General features: G+C 49.7%; 2 protein-coding genes across 5 annotated transcripts in view; both read left to right on the forward strand.

Moving 5' to 3' along the window:
• The window catches only part of SORT1 (sortilin 1), a 67,817-nt gene extending 62,908 nt beyond the window's left edge, over positions 1-4,909 (forward strand). For both annotated transcript variants that reach the window (XM_045081945.1, XM_045081946.1), the window contains exon 20: positions 289-4,909. In XM_045081945.1, the coding sequence (XP_044937880.1) occupies positions 289-303 (15 nt within the window). In that variant the 3' untranslated portion in view covers positions 304-4,909. The remainder of the gene's footprint in view (positions 1-288) is intronic.
• On the forward strand, positions 2,414-20,651 carry MYBPHL (myosin binding protein H like). Of its 3 annotated transcripts, XM_045081947.1 has the most exons (11): positions 2,414-2,496; positions 4,955-5,042; positions 6,968-7,035; positions 7,499-7,684; positions 15,577-15,665; positions 16,230-16,425; positions 16,655-16,794; positions 16,936-17,095; positions 17,197-17,333; positions 18,368-18,554; positions 19,373-20,651. In XM_045081947.1, the coding sequence occupies exons 4-11, from the start codon at positions 7,540-7,542 to the stop codon at positions 19,381-19,383; spliced, it is 1,065 nt and encodes a 354-aa protein (XP_044937882.1). In that variant the 5' UTR covers positions 2,414-2,496; positions 4,955-5,042; positions 6,968-7,035; positions 7,499-7,539; the 3' UTR covers positions 19,384-20,651. The 3 variants fall into 3 exon arrangements, 2 of the variants coding, with proteins under 2 accessions (XP_044937882.1, XP_012899881.1); XR_006607293.1 differs by lacking the exons at positions 2,414-2,496; positions 4,955-5,042; positions 6,968-7,035 and having other exon boundaries at positions 7,277-7,684; positions 19,373-19,867; positions 20,561-20,651; XM_013044427.2 differs by lacking the exons at positions 2,414-2,496; positions 4,955-5,042; positions 6,968-7,035 and having other exon boundaries at positions 7,277-7,684; positions 19,373-19,418; positions 20,561-20,651.
• Positions 20,652-21,266: the final 615 nt, after the last annotated feature.

Consider the following 21,266-nt stretch of genomic DNA (forward strand, 5'->3'; position numbering starts at 1 on the left):
TAAGACTTGGCCAGCCCAGAAACCAGGTCAGAACTTTCAATATAGGAATTTTTTTTTTAAGATTTTATTTATTTGACAGAGAGAGACACAGCAAGAGAGGGAACACAAGCAGAGGGAGTGATAAAGGGAGAAACAGGCTTCCCACCAAGCAGCGAGCCTGATCTGGGGCTTGATCCCAGAATCCTGGGATCATGACCTGAGCCGAAGGGAGATGCTTAATGGCTGAGCCACCCTCAAAATAGGAATTTTTTAGTGTACAAATAATATAGTCTCTGTTTCTCTTCTCAGGACCTCCTGGAATAGCTCTTCAAAGTGGCTGGGACCGAGCACAGATGATGGAACCGCAGTACCTCTCACACGCCCTGTGGCTCCAACTTGGGGGGAATAAATTTCCCATTGTGAGGGACCCAGCTCTGTTTCTGCTGCTTCCACCAAAGCCAAAAGGACCTGCACTAAAGAAATGTGGGTGGGTGGGGACCTGAAACACTCTCACGATTGGCTCTGAGAAGGGGGGGAAATCTAAATTTTTTAAGTTTTTATTTCAAGTTCTGTCTTTTTGCAAAGTATGGGTTCTTTTGGTTTTGTTTCTGTTTGGTAAGGGAAATGGGATTGGAAGGGAATGTTTCACTAACCCCCCTCTTGCATGTTTTGCATGGCGCCTGCCCCCAGGCACCTGCCAACCCCAGCATCAACCATCACCAAGTACTTGGTGCTGTCCCTGGGCTCTGCCGGGCGACACGGAGCAGCTGCTGAGAGGGACTCGGGGGCTGCGATGACTGGCATGGCCTGGCAGCCTTTCTCCGGCCAGGGACAGCCCCACGCCGAGAGTGCTACATACCAGCTCCTCACACACACCCCGCCTTTGCTTGCTTGCTCTTTCGGGGACCATGGACCACAGTGGTGTCTCTTCCCCCCACCCCATTTAATTAGGCAATACCCTCGTTAATTGCCTTTTGGCAACTGACTTAACCATGTGCTTCCAAGACACTAAATCAGGAAAACTTAAAGGGCAATATTTTTAACTTGGGGCAGGAAGAAGGGAGCAGCAGGGAGTTGACTAGGGTTAGCACCTATTAAAGGACAAATTCTTGCTTCTTCCAAGATCTTTCCAGCCGTGCTTCATGTCTGTGCCTGTGAACTTGCTCAAGGACAGGGTGAGGGCTTGCCCTGGATATCTGCCCAGGCTGTGGGGTCTCTCCACTGGAGCCAAGGGAGGGTGTCCGGGGTGGCCTCTGAGGACTGAACATCACAGTGCTCTGTGTCCTCTGTCACCTGTGGGCATGGTGGTGAGTCCTTAGGATGGCTACTTGCTTGCTGCCTCTTGGACTGCTGTTGTACATGGAGCCAGGACTAGACATGTTTTCAGATTTATAAACTATTTTTTAAAAATCAAGATTTTATTACCAGGCTCTCTTCCTCACCTATTTTCTCCAGCTTTGCCATCTAATTTGTTGGCATGAAACTTGTGGCCGAACCAACTGAAAACACATGTATAGTGTAGGTGATGTTTTACCTGATGCGTTAAGTTCGTATTTTAAATTTAAGGAAGTTTTCCACTGGACATTTTTTCAGATCAAGTTAACAGTAGAATGTGGTGAGGTGGAGATTTGGGTGGTCACACAGTAATGGAAAGCTGCAATAATTCGTTTTAATAGAGCTTGAATATTTGCTCTCCAGGTATATAGTATAGTACATTTTTGGTCCTAGTGTCCCTACTGTGCTGGCCACAGTTTCTCCCAGTAATTATGGTTGGGACATTCTTTGGTAACTGCCATTTTGCTGCTAGTTCATTTTATGGTGATAAAGTCACGAAAAAGTAGACGTGCCAAATCAACTTTTGTCAGAATGCGTGAGCAGATGGCTGTGTTCTCTTCTCCCCAGAATGGATTAACAGCAGCAGGGAAAGTGGGAGAGGGGGTGGATGGAGAAGGTTAGAGACTTTGAAGCTGCAGCAGAACTAAATGAGTCAGGGAGCTTCAGTTGGGAAATAAAGCTAGGGCATTTTTTGTGAAGAGAATTCGTATTTGTTTGAGCCATAGAGCACTGGTCTTTTAGGAAAAGCTCATTCATTTTGCATAGTTTTTAAATTTAAAAAACATTCCAAAGATAGACAAGCTCACAAATGATAACGTGTCAGTCTTTCTCCCGGACACAGTCCCCTTCTGCCCAAAGTGATTCTCATGCCCAGAAAAGACCCACTCCTGCCGCACACCTTCTCCCTGCAGCTTATACTCGCCTGGGCAGATGTGTGCGTATGTGGTAGTTCTCGGATTTATTTTAGGATGTAGGAAAGTTTATCTTCTTCCTTAACCAAATAAGGTTAGAGCTCTGGGCTTCTAAGGGTATCTGGGACTTCTGTAGAACTTGGCAATTTTCAGAGCACTTTGACTTGGCATTGTGTCTTTGGAAACTTAGAACATTCTCGATGAGACTTTCTCTTTGAAGGCCAGGGGTTTGTCGTCCCCATTTTTCAGGAGACGGAGCTGAGGTACAAAAGTGAGTAAATTGTCCAGGGTTTCTGTGTGCATGGCAAGCAGTGCTGGCCAGTTGTCTTTAGAGCTTTTGAACGTTTTTATGTGTGCAGGGACTGCGTGCCCAGGGCGGGGCAGGGTTCCTGCATACGGTCGCCTCTCTGTCCTTCAGGAGAGGGATGGGTGGCATCTCTGTGGGAGCAGTGTGTCGCTCCTTTTTGCCACTGTGACAGAAAATTTTATTCTCCTGTTTTACATGGCTGAAAAACAAAAATTAATGGTAATTTTGAATGTGTATTTAGAAACTGCCCCTCATCTAGATGCAGGTGTGGGATGTCCCTTGAGGAACTACCTTCTCCCTGTCCTTGTTTTCTCATCCTCGTCTGTCTGGCTGGCTAGCTTAGTTGTTTGGAGGACTGCTAACAAGCCTGGATCACCCCCTTCATTGGCTAGTTAGCTTCCCATCTCAGCCAGCAAGTATATCAGCCTATTATCCGTGATGGCTTCGAAGAGAGAACGATTTCTAATTTGTTCTACTGACGTTAGATTAGGAGCATTATCTTTGAAAGTAAAGTGTAGCTTTTCGTTGTATAAAATCTTGGGCTTGATGGTAGCAGAAGAGAAGAGATGATTTCTGGAGATTTCAGCAATAGGGTTGAGCACCATAAGAAAGGTTGGACACATCAGACTGTCTACAGTGGTCTGAGCTTTTAAGTCCGGGTGGAGAACTCACCATCCCTCACCTGTGATCGGCACCTTGGCCCTAAGAGGGCTTTGGGTTGGTGACTCTAGAGGCCAAGGGTCCGTGCACCTGAGCTGGTATTTGAATGGGGACCTCACTTAGGAGAAGAAAAAAGTCTGGAGAGTTTTGGCAGTTCTCAGCTGGGCTCAGAAGATTCAATAGATGAGCTATAACTGAAATTTAGAACTTGCCATCTGCCTCTGAGTAGGCTTTCCAGTGTGTACCTCTCTAATTCCTAGGTTTGCCTCTGGGCCTCTCCATGTCCAAACTGGCCTGTCATCCATGACGCATTAGTAACAGGCTGGCCGCCTCCAGCCCTTGCACTGGCTCTCTACACTGCAGCTGGTTCTCCCATGGCCTGGGTCACAGGACCAGGATGCAGAGGGGAGTGCGGAGCTGTCCACACCCACCCCGGGTTGCAGGGCTGGCTGGAGTTTCAGTCAGTTCTCTCTGTTCTAGACCAATCCTTCAAGTAGAGAGGTCCTCTTTCCCTTCAGAAGGCTCTAAGAACCCTGCCTCCACGCGCAAAGGGTGTGGAGCTCTCCCTACTTGTTGTTGGTATTTCCTCCTCACCCCATCTGAAGCCCGGATGCTTGGAACTGCTAAAGTCAGAGCTTCAGCTTTTCGACTATGCTACTACCTGGCCTCAAGCAGGGAGGTAAACAGGGACTTAAATGTCCTTTGAATAAAACCAAAGTGTAAGATGTGCCGCATGACGGAGTACTAGACCAGAAGGCCAGCACTGAAGGCCAGACCTTCAGTGCTGGCCTTCAGCAGGGGCCAGACATTCAGTTTCATCTGCCACCCATGTACCCAGCAGCTCTGGGAGCACCGTCCTGCCTGAGCAGAGCTGGGCCTTGCCCTCACAGAGGCTGACTGACACGGCAGGAGTATGTTGGTTCCTTGGTTATGTTGCATTATAACAATAAGAGTCACAACATTAATTTGAAACTGTCTTCAAAAACTGGCTGTATGCATTTTTTCACACCAGTACATTCTTAAGCATCCTCGTTTATATAGAATAACATAAACTAATCTGTACCTTTATATATATATATATGTACATATATACATGTATAAACTGTATAGTGTACATGTTAATGATTTATTGATATGTCCCAAATCTTTCATGCAGTTCTCATCCTCTGCATGCCCTCAGTTTGCGGTCGGGTGACTTGAATGTTCCTCGATGATCCTGCCCACCTCCCGTGTTTGGACGTCTAGGGAAGGAGGGTTTTGGTCGTATCCTTATTGTCCTCATGCACAGAAATGCTCAGGGTCCCCACGTGCCTGTTGTTCAACCCTCTCTTGTGTCTCGTTCCCTTTCTGAGCATGTGGTCCCTTCCTGTCCTGTAACTTCTCTGACCCCTCCCCCAGCTGTGGGACAGCTGCCTTCCTACTAAAGTATAAAGCAGTATTAACATCATTACTGCATGTGCGCTAAAAACCCAAGTCTTCTGTTCCCTTGGGACAGAAAATTGCATGTGGGGTGGGATAATCAAGTTTCAGTGACCCATGTCAGTTACCCAACACAGCCAGACCCCATAGCAAAATTCCACAAAATGGAAATCAAACTTAAATTTCTTTATTAGCATTGTGTAAATAAATCTGGATGTGTTTAACTTTGTACTGGTAATTTTCTGTATATTTGCAATATTTGAGTTAGAAATAAAACAGACTGGACTTTGTTACCTGACCTATGGAAATGACTAAGCTACAGTTTGTTACCGTGATTTCCCAGTTTTCTAGCTTCAGAAATCAAACTCCAGCAACCGGAGAATAAACCAGGTAAAGAGCCAGGCCTGCACCGGTAGCGTGAGAGGTACTTGGTAAGTTGTGGTGGGAAAACTTAGTTTTTCTTGTCCTTTGTGCCCCTTAACTACCTCCCGTGGGTATTTGTAGGACCAGCTTTCCCATTCTTACTCCATATGCCCTCAGGGTGCAACAGCGAACCACTTCCTTCTGGATAGACGGCAGAGAACGACTGTCCCAAATTAGCTGTTCCTTCAGGCAGGTTTGACAAATGACAATACTGGAAGCTTAAGTTCAGTACTTCCCAGTGGCCTCTCTCAGATTTCTCTTGCTGCTCTTGCTCATAGTCCTGCCTGATTCATTTCATTTAAGGACCTTTCAAAGAGTTGCAGCTTTCCTTGCTCCCCAGGTATTTCTTTTAGGAGAAGTTCCTGTCCACCTCCCTTGAGACTTTAGCCCAGCCTTGAAGACTGCCTCTGAACCAGCCATCCTGGGTGACATTTCCAATGGATACTTACTCTGACACCATGATCTGAAGATGACGAGGCAGAAGACCTTCCTATGAAGGAGCCAGCTATCTGGTGGAGAAGTTCCTCCCCTGGGAGATGGCGTATGGTAGTTTTATTTTCAGGAAGTCTAGCTAAGCTAGTGTCCAAAGTCTTCCCGCACCAGAATCACTAGGTTGCTTTTTCTTTTCTTTTTTCTTTTTTAAGATTGTATTTATTTATTTGACAGAATGAGAGGGAGATCACAAGTAGGCAGAGAGGCAGGCAGAGAGAGGGGGGGCAGTAGGCTCCACACTGAGCAAGGAGCCAAATGCGGGGCTCATCCCAGGACTCTGAGATCATAACCTGAGCTGAGGGCAGAGGCTTAACCCACTGAGCACCAGGCGCCCCTAGGTTGCTTTTTCAAATGCAGATTCCTCGACCCCACCCAGACCCATTAAATAAGACTGTAATGGACAGACCCTAGGAGTCTACATTTTTAACTTGATTCTTTTACACCTTGATTGCAACAAAGGGCTCAGGCTGAAAGTGTAGGCCAATTTCATACCACCTGGTGTGGGGACTCTGTATTTATAAGGGCTTTGGCTAGAGAAATCAGCTAGAAGCCTTCACACTAGGCCCCACGCGACAGGAGCAGCCTCAGAGGTCAAGCTCTGTAGCTCCGCCTCCGCCATCCCAGCTCCTGAGAATAGTTTCCTGGGCCAGAAGTGCCTCTGCAGGCTGTCCTGGCCCTCAGCCCCAATATAAGCTGCAAAGAGTAGCAAAGGCTCCTGGGAAAGTATCGACTCTGCCTCCAAATTGAGGGCTAAAGGGAAAAATGAGTGTAAAGAGCCCATTCAACTACACTCTTATTTTTTCCATAAATGAAAAGGCTGGTGGGGATATGTGGGAACTCTGTACTTTCCATTCAACTTTACTGGGAACCTAAAGCTGCTGTAAAAAGTAATGTGTACACACACACACGCACACACAGGGATGCTGCTTTCTAGAGCTAGTAAAGCAGGGGTGTGATAGGAAACCGTTTGGATGCGGTGGACAGGACATGAGGAATGGTAATTGGTAAGCCTAGACATCACACAGAATCTTCGGTGAGTTACTAACCCAGTGGTCTGGCCACTTCCTTCCACTTTAACTGTTTTCTCTTCAACACGGTCATGGTGTCAGCATCTCTGGTCTCAGAGCCCAAGGCTCTGCGGTTCAGAGTTCGTGATCCGCCCAGGGTCACCTCCATCCTGAGAGAGTAGCACAGCCACAGAGTAGTGACACCCACACCCTCCGGCCTCTCAGCCCTGGCTCCCCTCCACTGTGGCTGCCTCTCACTCCGCTGGTGCTTTATCTCCGAGGCAGGGGAGCACTCAGAGGGCCACATGCCGACCTCACCTAAAAATAGCTCACATTTATGGAGCACTTAGTCAGCCACATTCTGCTAAGCACTTTACACAGATTGCCTCTTGTAATACGACAACCCTGTGGTCCTTATCCTCTCCGTTTTGCAGGTGAGGAAGTAGACCTAAGAGAGTGACATGTGGCCAGTCACACCAGCTAACTGGTGATGGAGCCAAAGGTGAGGCCAGCTGGTCTGGCCCCGGGAGTGTAGACTCAGCCTCCTCCCACTACCACTAGGCGGTTAGGCGGAAGGGATGGGGACAGACCCCATAAAGGGCAAGTGGGTAAGAACTTAGAGCTCTCTGACTGTGGAGCTGAGAGAGTAGGAGCCCTTAAAGGTGTGCCTGCAAAACCCGCTAAGCCTGCTAAGCCCGACCCCCGTTGTTCGATCTGTGCGTGCAGTCAGGGGAGCTCAAGCCCTCCCCGCCCTCCCCAGTGCTGTGCGAGGGCTGTCACCTCAGCCCTCCTGCGGCTATTCTGGGCTGCTGTCTGATCTCCCTGTCTTCCCCAGTCCCTGCTTCAGCCCTTCTGCTGAGAGTAGCTGGGTGGGAGAAGGCCAGCCAGTTACATAAGCCCGTGGCTGGGACCCTGGGAGGCCAGGCTGGAGAGCAGGTGCTTAGCCCCTCCCTCACCACCAACAGTGAAAATCTCCCGCTGGAGCCCAGCCTTGGGGTGGCCCAGCATGGAGGCAGTCACAGCTCTGGAGGTGCCCTCGGGATCCACACTGAAGGTGAAAGAAACGCGCACCGCTGATGCTGAAGGACCCCCCGCTTCATCTCGACAAGAGTCCAGCAACCCCATTCCCCAGCTCCTGCCCCATATAGAAGGTGACCCGTGGGGTTGGGAAGGATGGGGCGGCTGGGTCAGTAGGAGTTGGGGAGGTCTCCCTAACACCCGGCTGCACCTCCTTAGCTTTGTGCAGAGGTGAACGGCTTCATGGGACTGGTACCCAGGATGGAGGAGCACTGGTTGGAACCCCCACCCCTTCCCTTGGTGGATTCTTATTTGCTGCTCAAGTGTCTGCTGGGTTTGTGCTTTTTGGGTGAGAAGTCAGTGAGTGGTATTTGCAGCCCTTTACAGTGACTAAAGATGATCTGTTTATATTTGTACTTGTAATAAAATGTCCCAGAGACTGAGGACCTGATATACTAATACCAGCCAGGAAGGGAATGAGGGGTGAGATGGTGGCTGTCTGGATTGGGGGGGGGCAATGAAAAGTCTCTAGCAACTGAGAGATTGGGTGGTGAACAAATAGTGCAGGACACTCTGCCTGTCGCTCGGCAGTGCCATAGATCGAGGAGCTATACTAACGCTCCAGCTGGCTCCCAGGGGAAATCCCCAGCCTCCTGGGGTCTGAGCTCCATGGAAGAAGAGCCCATCCAGGAGAACTACTGGCCTCCCTTCCACAGTATTCTCTGTGAGCCTCTAAGCAAAGAGGCACTTTTGAGCCAGGAGGTGGTAGATGGCCCTCCTAGTACCGGGTGTCCCTGCCAGCAGCCGCGCCACCCATTCCCCAGCTCCCCCTGGCTGAGGCCTCTGCAGCTCACAGCTCTGTGATCTCTGTGATGTTTACTTGGGGTGTCACCCGTTGGACCTGGCTCAGCTTGCCAGACATGGAAGGCAGGAGCCAGGCTTTTTTCCTTCTGTGCATTAACCGGCAGGAGGGACCATGGGCACCTTACACATTTAAGACAGTTACCTGCACTAAGTCCCTACTTTGGGCCTCTCGACATCTTGAGTGCAGGGGATGGGAAGACTGAAAACAAGAAGCTCATGGAACCGCAGGGTAGGGGGAAGTAGGAGAAGATGACGTGATCTAGACTCTGCCCAGTGCCACCTTCGGCAGTTCTGTGCCCTTGAACAAGCCAACCAACTGCTCAGTTTCAATTTCCTCTCTGTAAAATGGTAATTAACAATATCTACCTAGTAGGGCAGCTGAAAGGATTATGGAGATGACCGGAAGTGCCTCAGAAGAGGCAAGCTAAGATGTGAAGAGATGATAAGGTATTTCCAAGTCAGGAGTGAAGACTAAGAGTTCTACCTGCAAATGGGGTTGACTAGGGGAAGTTGGCTACCTCCTGTCATCCTCATAGGAGACTCTGGGTTTTCGGGAGCTGTTTAGATGTCACAGGGAGAGAGCTGGCTGAGTTTGCTCCATGGAAAAGGAGGTCGAGGGAGCAGAAGTTACTGTGAGCATTGAGGCTGGAATAGTCGTCTTTTTCTTTTTCTTTTTTTTAAGATTTTATTTACTTGAGAGAGAGAGAGCATGAGAGGGGAGAAGGTCAGAAGGAGAAGCAGCCTCCCTGCAGAGCTGGGAGCCCGATGTGGGGCTCGATCCCAGGACACCAGGATGAGCCGAAGGCAGTGGTTTAACTCACTGAGCCACCCAGGCACCCTGAGGCTGGGATAGTCTTGAGACAGAAAACCAGTTTCTTCTTAAAAAAGGTCCAAGGAACAAGCCACAGAGAGAATGAGAGCCAGGACTGCTGACTCCGGACTTGGTGGGTCTCCCTAAGACACTGGCAGACAGCATCCAACCCACCCACACTCCTCCCTCTGCTGTGAGTAGATGCTGTGGGCCGTGGGCTCCTGACAGCCCCTGGCCATCTCCAACGAGTGCAGCCTCAAGAGCCCCAGGCCTCAGGGCCACCAGCGCCAGCAGCTCAACTCATTAGCTTCCCAGAGGTCAGGGGTAGTAGGCATTGCTTGTCATAGTTTGCAAAGTATGTTTGATTCTGTTATCTGCTTAGGAAACACAGGAGTTCAAGTCCCAGATCTGTACTGTGACCCTAGGCAAGTCAGTGAGCGCCCTTCTCTAGGCTTCCATTTTCTCATCTGTAAATTGAAGGATAACCTTTTGATGGCTATGGACACCTAGGAAATTCTGATGACATCTGTGGAAGCTTATTCCAGGAAAAATACTCAAAAAATTTCGGGGAACTCACAGAATCCCTGAAGCCCATTCGAAGGTCCTTCAGGGTAGCATGGACCTGGCCTAGATGGTCCCTAAATTCCCGTGAGCGCCAGGGCCTTTTTTTCTCCTTTTAACACCTCCTCTATTTTGTGGGGAGCATTGCGGGATCCAGAGGGGCCCTGCAGTAGGCGTGGAAAACAGAATAGGGACCAGAAGCAAAAATTCATTTGCAACATCAAATTAGCCTGCAACTGTCTAACACTGAGCTTTCAGTCAAGAAAGCCTGCTCTGTGGCTAAATAGGCAAATGTAGGCAGCCAGCACTGGGAAACAATTTCCGTCTGCCTTCAGCACTACACGGAGGCACTGGGGCCTGGAGGCAGCACCTCCAGGTGGGAGGTGGAGGACAGGTTGCTCCCCTGCTGTGGAGGAGAGGAGGATCTGAGACCCAGAGGAAGGGTCCATCTGCTGATTTCAGAATAACTGCATCTCCTTTCAATCTGAATTGTTCTGTCTTCCAGGCTTGGGAAACTGGAGCCCATGCCTGGGAGCAACCTTCCTTCCTTTTCTTCTTCTTCCCTCCCTTCTTACTTTCCTACCCTCTTTCTTCCTTCTACAAACATTTCTTTCATGATTATTATGTGGCAGGCACTGTTAGAAAAATGAACAAAATAGGCAAAAATAATGCCCCTTGTGGAAGTTCCATTCTAGTATAAGGAGATAGACAATAAATAAACAAGTAAGATATACAATATGTCAGAAACGGGCCGAAAAATGAAGCAGAGGAGGATAGAAAGTGCTGGGGGTGGGAAACTTGTTTGCTATTTTAAGCAGGATATTCAGTGAAGGTCTCATTAAAAAGGTGCTATTTGAGCGGCAATTTAAAGGAGATGAGAGAACAATGCATGCAGATATTTGAGGGGAATGTTTTCTGTGTAGAGAAAATAGTTAGTGCAAAGGCCCTGAGGCAGGAGTGTGCCCTTTGGATGGGGGCCATTGTGCCTGTAGCAGCTTGAGAGAGAGAATGATGGGTTTGGGTGCAGGGAAGTAGCAATACCATTGTGAAGACTGACTCAACACTGAGACTGATGGGGCAGCCTGGGCAGGGTTTTAAGTGAGAACTGACATGATCAGGTATAGGTTTTAAGGCTTATTCTGAATGCTGAGTTAAGCATAGGTTATAGGCAGGCCTGAGACACTAGCAAGGTCTTCAACTAAGGATGAGGATGAGGGAGAAGGTATGGAGCTTTTAGAAGAGGAAGGTATGCAGCAGTCACTCAAGAGAAGAGGAAGCTGAGTGGGAAGTCTGGAAGGATTGCAAGGGGCCTATTGGGAGTTAGTGGTCAGTGTTAGTGGCTCACAGTCAGCCTCTCTTGTATTTTTCCCCAGTGTGCAGATGTGGGCACTAAGGGGCTGGAAAGCATTTAACTGGTGTTGGCCATGGCGAGGAGTGCAGTGGAGTACCAGAGGATTAAGGGAGCTGAGTGGGTACACAAGGGAGTGAGTATAAGGACTGGACTGTAAGTTGGGTAGGAAAGAGCGTGGTAACCAAGAGGGTGATGGGGAGTGCAGGGGTGGGAAGGCGTGGGTCAGAGGTCTCAGTGGTGCCGCAGGATCTGGTGCCAGAGAGCAGATCTCGAGCAGTGGAGACTGCGCTCATCAGGAAATGCCTGTCGAGGTAACAAGTGGGTCTCAGAACTGAAATCCCCAAAACAATAGATGTTTATTTCTATTAAAAAGTTTCTCTATTTATTTCTATTAAAAATAGTTCTGCATGCAATAATTTCAGGCCCCAGGCCTCTTCCCTTTTGTGGCTCTGCCACAAATCTCCTCAGACTCTTATGTGTTACTCTTTTATGTCCTTCTGGTTTTTTTCTGAGCTTAGTTTCACAGTCTTCAAGGAGCTGACACTCTTGTCCTTCACAAGGTGCTTCAGAGGTCACTTTCCCTATGACACTATTCCAGACAAGTTTCTTTTCTTCTGTTAAAAAACTTTTTTTTTAGGATTTATTTTTGTGAGAACAAGAGAGAAAGCACAAGGAGGGAGAGGGGCATAGGGAGAGGCAGGCTCTCCACTGAGTAGGGACCCCAATGTGGAGCTTGATCCCAGGACCCTGAAGGCAGATGTTCACCCAACTGAGTCACCCAGATGCCCTCCAGACAAGTTTCTGATAAGGCGAAGGCCACATCCTATTTCAAAGCCATAGCTTGCCTTGTGCCTTTCCTCTTTCTGGGTAGTTCACTCATGCAGACACGTGCACACACACACTCACGTGCTCACACGCTCACACACTTACCTGAGTACATGCCCACACCGTCTCATACTTGCACACACTCTTGCACAGGCACTCTCTCTCACACATAGGTGTACACACACGCAGCCTTCATTCTTTCAATGTGTCTGTCTTGTTCCTTCATGCTCCACACCATAAGTAATAACATCAACATGCAGTTCGCAGCCCTTAAGAAATTGCTGGAGAAAAGTCTTTAATGGCGCAAAGAGAAATTTTGAGAGAATAGGAACACCTATTTCCCATGAGCATAGAATAAGGAAACGGGGATAAACTTCAGCAGAATGGAGTTAGGGTAGAATTAAGAGGAATTTTCTAATCCAGAGGAGTCAAGATCTTTGGACTTTAAGTAGTAGTCTCCTTCTCTGCTAATTTTCAAGAAAGAATTAGCATTCTGTCTGAGAGAAAGACTGCTCAGAAGTCAATGTCTCTCAAAGCACTTTTCAAAATGCCTTTTCCCCAAGACTATGAACGGAAGAAAACCATGCTGTGGCTGTCTCAAACCTGGTCTCAGAAGACCCGGGCTGTGCCACAGGGCTGTCTCTGGTTCACAGCTGTGCTGGCATCTGAGGAACAGAAAGACATTGGGCGTTTCCCCAAGGTCGGTACAATTAACACCTCTCTTGACCACAGATGTGTGAAAAGAGGTGTCCCAAGTGAGCCCTCCGATTAACATTCTTAGCAAAGGGGCAGATTGCTCGCTTGCTCTGGCACACCAGAGCACCGGGCTAGACCTGGGGAGAGCATTCCGCTGCCCCGGGCGCCCCCAGCTGCCAAGTACGCTCCTGCCACCTCCCTCACTCTGTCAGCTGCTTTGGCCTGGAGCCCATCCTCTTTCCCCCAGCTGGGGTCTGGGAACCTGCTGAGCACAGAATCCTCACCTCCTAATCTTCAGACTCACAACATTCTGCTAACGTAAGTTGTTCCCTGTCAGTTCATCATCTAGTCAGGGAGTCCCGCCTAGAAGCAAAGAACTGCCAGGGGAGCCCCCCCGGGGAGGAAGAGACTGCCATCCCAGCGGTCCCCTTCTCCTCCGTCTCTCTGCCCCCGCTGGTATCCCCTCTGCATCTCAGGGCTGTTCTGCTCGTCCTCCTCCTAAGGCCACGCTCTTAATCTATGTTCCTCATAAACCTATTTCTCTGATCATTCTCTTCAGTTCAGGTGAAACAATGGGAGCATCTTCCAAGGTAGTTATCTAAGAAACACAAAAGGCACGAAGTGGGCAGAAATCTATAACTCAGCTTGCACTTATCCATAGAAAAGCCCATTTCCCACCTGAGCTTCTAGCAGGGCTCAGACAGCACGCCTTCCAGGCATGACGACCTGGGTTCCTTTCCTCACCCCAACCTGTCCAACTCTGGAGGGTGTCCCCTCTGCCTTCCCTTCTTTGCCTCCTCCTTCTCCTAAGGGCGAGGTCACAGGCAGGGCCCTGACTGTGGTGGCCGCAGAGGACAGCGGAGGGAACAGCAGAAGGCCCCAGGGGACAGCAGAGGCCCCCGGAAGTGGGCAGAGACCCCGAGCTCAGAGAACGGGTCCTTCAGGCACACACTTCTAGACTGGGATGCAGCCTAACTTCACCAATGTGTTTCTCGCTCCGAGCCCTTTCCCTCCTGTCTTCTTCTTCCTGGTGCTCGTCTCGGTCTTTCTGCGTCACGCGGGCCAAGCAGGAGACAGCAGAGCCGGCTTCTCTCCAGCAAGCATGAGGGGCTATTTCCCCACCTGACAGTGGGGAACCAAGCCCAGCAAGATGAGGTTTGACCCTTCTTTTCAATCGCCGCCCTTCTTTTTCAGAAAACTCTTAAGTCATATCCGCTTGTTCTCAACTCCTTGGTTGCTCGCCAAGACCGCCACAGGAGGGGCACACATCACACAAACACTTCTTCTGTTTTTCATGCCCCACCCCCTTCCAAACCGTCAAAGTCGAATAGAGGGCAAGTGCAACAGTGTCGTTCAGCTGCCTGGGGCTGGGTCGTTGTGGTGTTCTTAGGTCAGCCCCAGCAGCACAGGCAGGACAGAGAGCGCAGAGGCCCTGCGTCATTCAGTTCCTGCTTTTGCCAGGGCCCTAGGTGAAGCGTAGTCCAAGACTGCACCCCCAGGGGGAAATGTAAACCACACAGTGAAAAGGGAAGATAGATCAATGAGATGGACGGTGTGTGCTCAGTACCATGTTTATATTCATTTACAAAGGCTAAAAGAGATCTCAAGACGGTCATGGGGCTGGCCAGGGGAGGGAAGCTCCTGGTCTCTAAACAGTGGGCTACGCATTGAGGTGTAGGAAGAACACAGTGAAAACTCTCTTCACTTGATTTTGAATTTGACCACTCGGAAGTTTGCCTTGTGTCGTGTACATATTTAAACAGTCCAACTTATAAGTAAACACACACATGCTGTGGTAGAAGGCTCAGGAATGTATTTGCAGGGACCTGTTATCAGAAAGTTTGAAATCCTCTGTCAAACCGTTGTGCAGTTTGCCACAGTTGTGAATGGGGTGAAGTTTTGACAGCTGCTCCAGTGAATTGTGGGGAGAGGCTGGGGAGTTGGTGAGACCTGAAGTGCTATCACATTTCACTTAAAGCAACAACAGCAGGAGACCATGTGTGCCCCTGGAGAGGACACCAGAGCCCTAGAAAGCTGGGAAATGGTGCCGTGTAAGCCAAGCTCCCAAGGGAGCCCAGGTGGGATGTTTGCACTTTCTCAGCCAAGGCCGCCCAAGGCTTTCTGTGAGGGGAGAGGTCACAGCTGGTCAGCCTCCATACCTTACACTCAGCACTTTCTGAGCATCTCCTGCCTCCATCCTGGAAGCCAAGGGACAGGAGCTAATCCCTCTTCTCACTGGAACACACCTGGGAGATCAAGGAGTAGTGAGCAGTGGGCCTAGTCTTTCCCAGATCCTATTCATACAAAGCAATGGTCCATGAACTGGAAGAGCACCGGGCAGGTGCCCAAGCGGGCAGCGTGCAGAGGAAGGGACCCAGGGGTCAGCTCCCGGAGCAGTGATGTCGGTGCTGCCTAAGTGGGTCCTGTGTGACTCTGCCCTCAGAGTGGAAAGCTTTCTCCTCAAGCTGAGAAGTAGGGCTGACCCTTGGACGTCAAGACTAACATTGAAAGTGGCTTTGATAAAAGAAGTGCTGTTAAGGACAAACGTAGGAAGGGGGCTGAGAGACAAACTGCACAGGCTAAACCATTCTGTGTGCAAATAGAAAAAAGAATCTTGGTTGATGAAAAGTCAGTAGTTTGAGTTACCCATTAAAAGAAGTAAGCATCAGGCTCACACTTCAGTGCTTACTGCCAAAACTTGAATGCTCTCAAGGGGATCTTTCAGCCAATCACTTTTGCCTAAATCCCAGTGAGACGATGGGAGCAATCTTCCCGTTCCCTAGGAGAAGCTGGATTTGCTGAGCACATGGGTCATCTGCCCACGAGGTACAGCCAGGTGGTGTCCACTTCCTTCGAGCTCTGCTCCTCCTACCCTAGAAGGCTCACCACCCACTCTTCCCTTTCCTTCCATCACTCAGAGCACCCCAAGATCTGGCTACCTCGGACCCTGAGGCAGACCTATATCCGGAAGGTCGGAGACACTGTGAACCTACTGATCCCATTCCAGGTGATCATGCTGGCCCCGTGCTGGGTCCATGTTGGGCCCATGCTGGGACCAGGCCAGGGTTTTAATTTGGAAACGGATACTAAGAGTCTTGCTGGCCCTGGAGCAGTCATGCTGGCCTGGAATGAAGGGGGCCATGTCACCATAAATCTGAGGCAGAATGACCCTTCCAATTTGCACTCCTGATGTGGGGTTTGGGCTGGGAATGCCACAGGTGATGAACTGAGGCTACCCTATGTCCTTCAGTCAGCAGAGTTCTGGGAGCTCTCAGTTTAGAGGGCTCTTGGGGGGTTAGGCAGCTCTAGTTAGTCTCAGCTGCCCCAGGTGACCTAAACCCAGAGGGTGGGAAACTCAAAGCTAAACCCCTTCATTCCACCCATGATCCTTAGGCTGCTGATGAAAGATGCCAGTCTCCTGGGACAGCCCACCAACTTCTAACTCAAGGCATTTTCAGTTCAAGTCAAGTCACCATGGGGACCTGGGGTGGCTCTGACTCCCCGCCCCCATTGCGACAGGGAGGGTCATAAGCCCTCTTGGGGTTCCTCACAGTCCTTTCCCATTTCTTAGGGCAAACCCAAACCTCGAGCCACCTGGACACATGATGGCTGTGCCTTGGATGCCAGCCGTGTGAGTGTGCGGAATGGGGAGCAGGACTCCATCCTCTTCATCCGAGAAGCCCAACGTGCTGACTCGGGTCGCTACCAGCTCAGTGTGCAGCTGGGAGAGCTGGAGGCCACTGCCACCATTGACATCCTGGTGATCGGTACAATGCAGGGAGTTGGAGAGAAGTGGTCCTCAGGGGCTCCCTCTCCAGGCTAAAGAGGAGCCATCACAGAGAGTTGGGGAAGCTGGGGTGACGCCTCACCGAGGGTGGGGCACAGTGGTGGGTGAGGGGAAGTGTGTCTGAGCAGAGAAGGGGAGGGGCACTCCCGAAGTGGTTCCCAGGCATATGTGAGTGGTACCATGCCTGCTGCCATGCTTGGCCCTTTCAGAGAGGCCAGGCCCTCCTCAGAGTATCAAGTTGGTGGACGTTTGGGGCTCCAATGCTACTCTGGAGTGGACACCTCCCCAAGACACGGGCAACACAGCACTCCTGGGATACACCTTGCAGAAGGCTGACACAAAATCTGGGGTGAGGCCAGCTGGGAGGGAGTGGGGAGAGAGGAATAACGCATTCTGGAATGGGACTCTGGTAGCTCTGTGCAGTGGGCTGAGGTGGAGTGAGTTCACAAAACAGGGGTCTCATTCACGACATCTTCTTGGGACCCCTAAGCTGTGGTTCACGGTGCTGGAACGTTATCACCGCACCAGCTTCACAGTCTCCAACCTCATCGTGGGCAACTCCTACGCCTTTCGAGTCTTTGCTGAGAACCAGTGTGGGCTCAGTGAGACAGCCCCCATCACAGCCGACCTTGCCCACATCCAGAAAGCAGGTAGGACCCGGGGCCTGGGAGCTGGGAAGAGCTGAGGATGAAGAGTAGAAGAGGGCTGGGGCTCTCAGGCACTACAGCATGGCCCTTCTTGGTCCCCTCAGCAACTGTCTGCAAGATCGAGGGGTTTGTGCAACGAGATTTCTCTGAAGCCCCGAAGTTCACCCAGCCTTTGGCGGACTGCACCACAGTCACCGGCTATGACACCCAGCTCTTCTGCTGTGTCCGCGCTTCTCCTAAGGTGAGCGGGAGTCCTGCCCATGGGCCAGGCCACACCATTCCCTGCTCCTGCCCTAATCTCCGCCATGTGGAAGAGTGTTCTAACCACATCATTGTTCCCCCTACCCTGTTCCCCATCCCTTGCCCCTTCCACAGAGGCTCAGGCAGGCTGTGAATAGTCAGGGCACTTAGAGTCCAAGACAGGCTGATGTGGATATGGATGTGGATGATGCTTTCCAATTTCCTTTTCCAATTTCCTCATATATGAAGATGTCACTTACTGGTCTGCTGGCAGCAGGGCGTGAGTTCAAGTTGTCTCTCTGGCAGAGGCGATGGAGTCTCTCTGGTTTCTCCTTTATCACCCACTATGCCTCACCTGTTCAGGGCCATCTGCATGCCAGGTATCTAGAGTTGAGGCCACGGCTCAGAGAAAGTCTTTGTTCAATCTGGTCACTGTCCTTCTGGATACCATACTGCATAAACCAGCACTAACAACCTTACTAAGTACCTTTCACATAGGAGTCCTGGGCCAGGCTGCATGGAGATAGTCTCAGAAAGAGAATGTCAATAAGCACACTCTAGAAACTACTTTCTAACCAAAGGAGCAACAGTGAGTCCCAAGCCAACAGTGGGAACAGAATATGAATGATTCAACAATGTATATACAAAAAAGAGGAGATCCTGAGGCCCGGTACTTGGGATCCATGAGGGGGCTGCTGGCGCAGGATGGGACAGAGGTCCCACCTTTTTTCTAGTCAGTAATAGTTGAACAAGGCAAGGTTTCAGGTGCTTTTTTAAACCAACAGAAGGAGCTTAGGAGGCTTTTGAGGGTACTGGAAAGGGAATACCTCCCCAAACGTAAGGCATGGGGAGCTTTCCAGAAGACCATTATCTCTTCTAGATCCTGTGTCACCCGTTCTTAAGGCACCCTACTCCTCCCACTTCTCTGGCCAGTGTGTCCCCAGGCCTTGTAGGCAAGGAGTCCCGGGAATTGAGCACAGAAAGAACAACTGGTTCTCATCACTCCTGTGCTGGCCCCTCATCTTTATCTTCTAGCCAAAGATCATCTGGCTGAAGAACAAGATGGATATCCAAGGCAACCCCAAGTACAGAGCTCTCAGTCACCTGGGAATCTGTTCTTTAGAAATCCGCAAGCCTGGTCCCTTTGACGGGGGAATCTACACCTGCAAGGCTGTTAACCCCCTGGGGGAGGCGTCTGTGGACTGTCGGGTGGATGTGAAAGGTAAGGGCAGAACTCATTCCTTCTCTCCACATCTGGAAAATTCGGGGATGGAGCTACAAGCCTGCAGGGAGCAGGGCTTGGCTGGCTCCCCCTGCAGGTGCTTTCGGCCCTGTTAACATCAGGATGGATGTGAGGAGCCATCTTTATCCTCCAGTATCTTATTACTCTCCAACATTATTCTGTAATACAGGATAGCTAGTTCCATTCTGCAAAGGAGAAACCTGATGCACAGGGCAGTGATCGGTTTACCCACGATCCCCAGCACTGCTTAAGTGAGAAGTCAGCACTGTGGTGGAAAGAGCACAAGCCTCCTGGCCTTTGCTCAGATAGTTTGTCTTGAAATTATACAGTCTTTGACTGAGTCCGGGAAAGCTGCAGCTGTCTGTCAGGACTTGCCCCTCCGGTTTGCTAAAAGGGAGAATTGCACATCCTCTCTACCTCTTTTAAAGTATTCATTCATCCACTACCCATTCCTGTCCCCCTGTTCAGATGTCCGTCATTGCATTTAGCGTATTGTTATGTAAGTACCTGTTTATTGATCTGTTTCTCCATTAAGGGACATTCTGACTTGCCTTTGTCGTCATCGCCCACCCCCACCAGTACTGAGCCCAGTTTCTGACACACAGTGGGCACTCTCTAAGTGTGCATAGCATGAATTAGGAATGAACAGGCCATTGCACGCCCTATTTTTCCCCATGTGGAGACTCCTAATTAGCACCATGGACTCTGGAGAGACCTATTCCTGCCCAGTGCTCTACAAGAAGGTTTCCCAGAGATTTCGGAGATGTTAACTCTGAGAAATGTCTGAATTCTTGCAGCTCCTAATTGAGGCTCCCCAAGAGGATTAGGGCATCTCTGACAAAGGTAAGGAAAGAGGGGCTGGGGTTCTGAAAGGAGTAGGTCATGTTTATGACTAGTGTTGAGTCTGAGACAGACGTTTATTCCTGAGTCTTTCAACCATGCAGCCAATGGTGACTACTTTCCTCTTAACCACTTTCTTTGGGAAGCTACCACATCATCTCCATGAAAGGAATTTACTATAGATGGTACTACTTGTGTCACATCCTCTATCTATCTCTACTCAAGTTGATGACAGGTATTAAACCTAAGGGACCTCTGGAAAGGGATGACAGCATCTACCTAACTGTAAGCGGGTTCTGCGGGAGGGAGGCGGGCAGGCACTATACGAAAAGGCATCAAGGGAACCATCAGGAATGGAGAATGGAAGGTCACCACCAGCAAGTGGCAGCAGCAGGGAAAAGGAACAGGAAGCTGCTTCTGGTCATTGTTTCTACCTCAGAATCATGAGCATGGTGAGAAACAGATTAGTTTGCTTATTTTCTGCTTGGAAGTTTACGGATTCCTTCCCTTCTGAGAGAAGAAACCACCATTATCATCATGCCAATAATAATTGAACATGTGGGTATGTGGTCCCAAGCAGCACATTACTGGCAAAGGGCAACTCAAATCACCGTTTAAAATGGGATAGCGTGTTCAGGTTCCGAATCACGCACAGTAGAAATGCTGTGTACGAACTGATGAGTGGGGTGAAAAAGCAGCTTGTGGGAGAATTAAGGAGAACTGGTTCCCAGTGTCTCCTTGGATTTGCAGTTCCGGGCTGATGAAAATTGAGAGAGAATACCAACCTAGAAGCCATTTATTTGAGTCCATCATCGATAAAGAGCAAATAAAAACCCTCAGGGATGCATTAAAAGCACAGACTTCTCAGGAGAACTCTCTCTGCCAGTTGGCTTGCAAAGACAGTTCTCTGGCCACCCCTCAGTCCCCTCTCTGGGCTAATGTTAATGTCACGTTGGGGTTAGCTTTGTCAGGAGGACTTGCTCTGCTACCTCTCTCTCAGCCATCATGGGCAACACAGCAGAGTAAGTAGAGAAGCGACAGCACAGGACCCAGGGACCAGGGAGAGGATTGCCTCAGCATCCTGGATGTGCACTGGGTGTTTGCTGTTAGAGCCACAATATACTCTTTCTTTTCTGTGCCTCCAGGAAGCCCAGCGGTGGTGAGACTGTGTTCTCAAGGAGCTCCAGCACAGCGTCTGCTTTGGACTAATCTAAATAAATGTGTGGATCCTCAGTGCCTCAGTGTCCATCTGTTTGAGCCACTCTCTATGGGAAAAACATTTAGAACATTGGAATCCTTTAGCCAGACTGTATGGAATCTGCAGACCCTCACACTCCTCTTTCTCCCCATACCCACATTCTCTTCCGCAGAGGTTTCTAACACCGTCCTTTTGTCTAGAGTCTATGCCAGAGCTGAATTCAATTCTATCCAGTGCCTGGTACTAAAAGAGATGCTGAACATGACTTGTACTCTTCCTCTCTGCACTTTCCAGTATAAGTTGGAAAACAGGATGCACGTCCATCACAGAGACACAGACAGCAGAACACATAAACACGTACAAAGCTAATTAAAGACAGAGCACTGAGATTCGAAGGCTGGGAGATACAGAAGAAAGTAGAGCAGTCTCATTAAGTCCTGGGGAAAGAATAAAGGTGAGGTACCCTTGCCTACATGTTTGTTTTCATTCTTATAATAAGTAAAATATTAAAGGCATTCTACGATGGAGTCCGCAAAAGATAGCAATTCCTCCCATCCTGGCTAGGATGGGCATAGTGCTCTTCCCACCAAGAGCTGGAGTCTATTTCTCCTCCCCTTGAACCTGGGCTGACCATGTGACCTCCTTTAACCAAA

This window comes from Mustela putorius, unplaced genomic scaffold (genome assembly GCF_011764305.1).
Source record: "Mustela putorius furo isolate JIRA1106 unplaced genomic scaffold, ASM1176430v1.1 tig00000585_pilon_pilon_pilon, whole genome shotgun sequence".
NCBI lineage: Eukaryota > Metazoa > Chordata > Mammalia > Carnivora > Mustelidae > Mustela > Mustela putorius.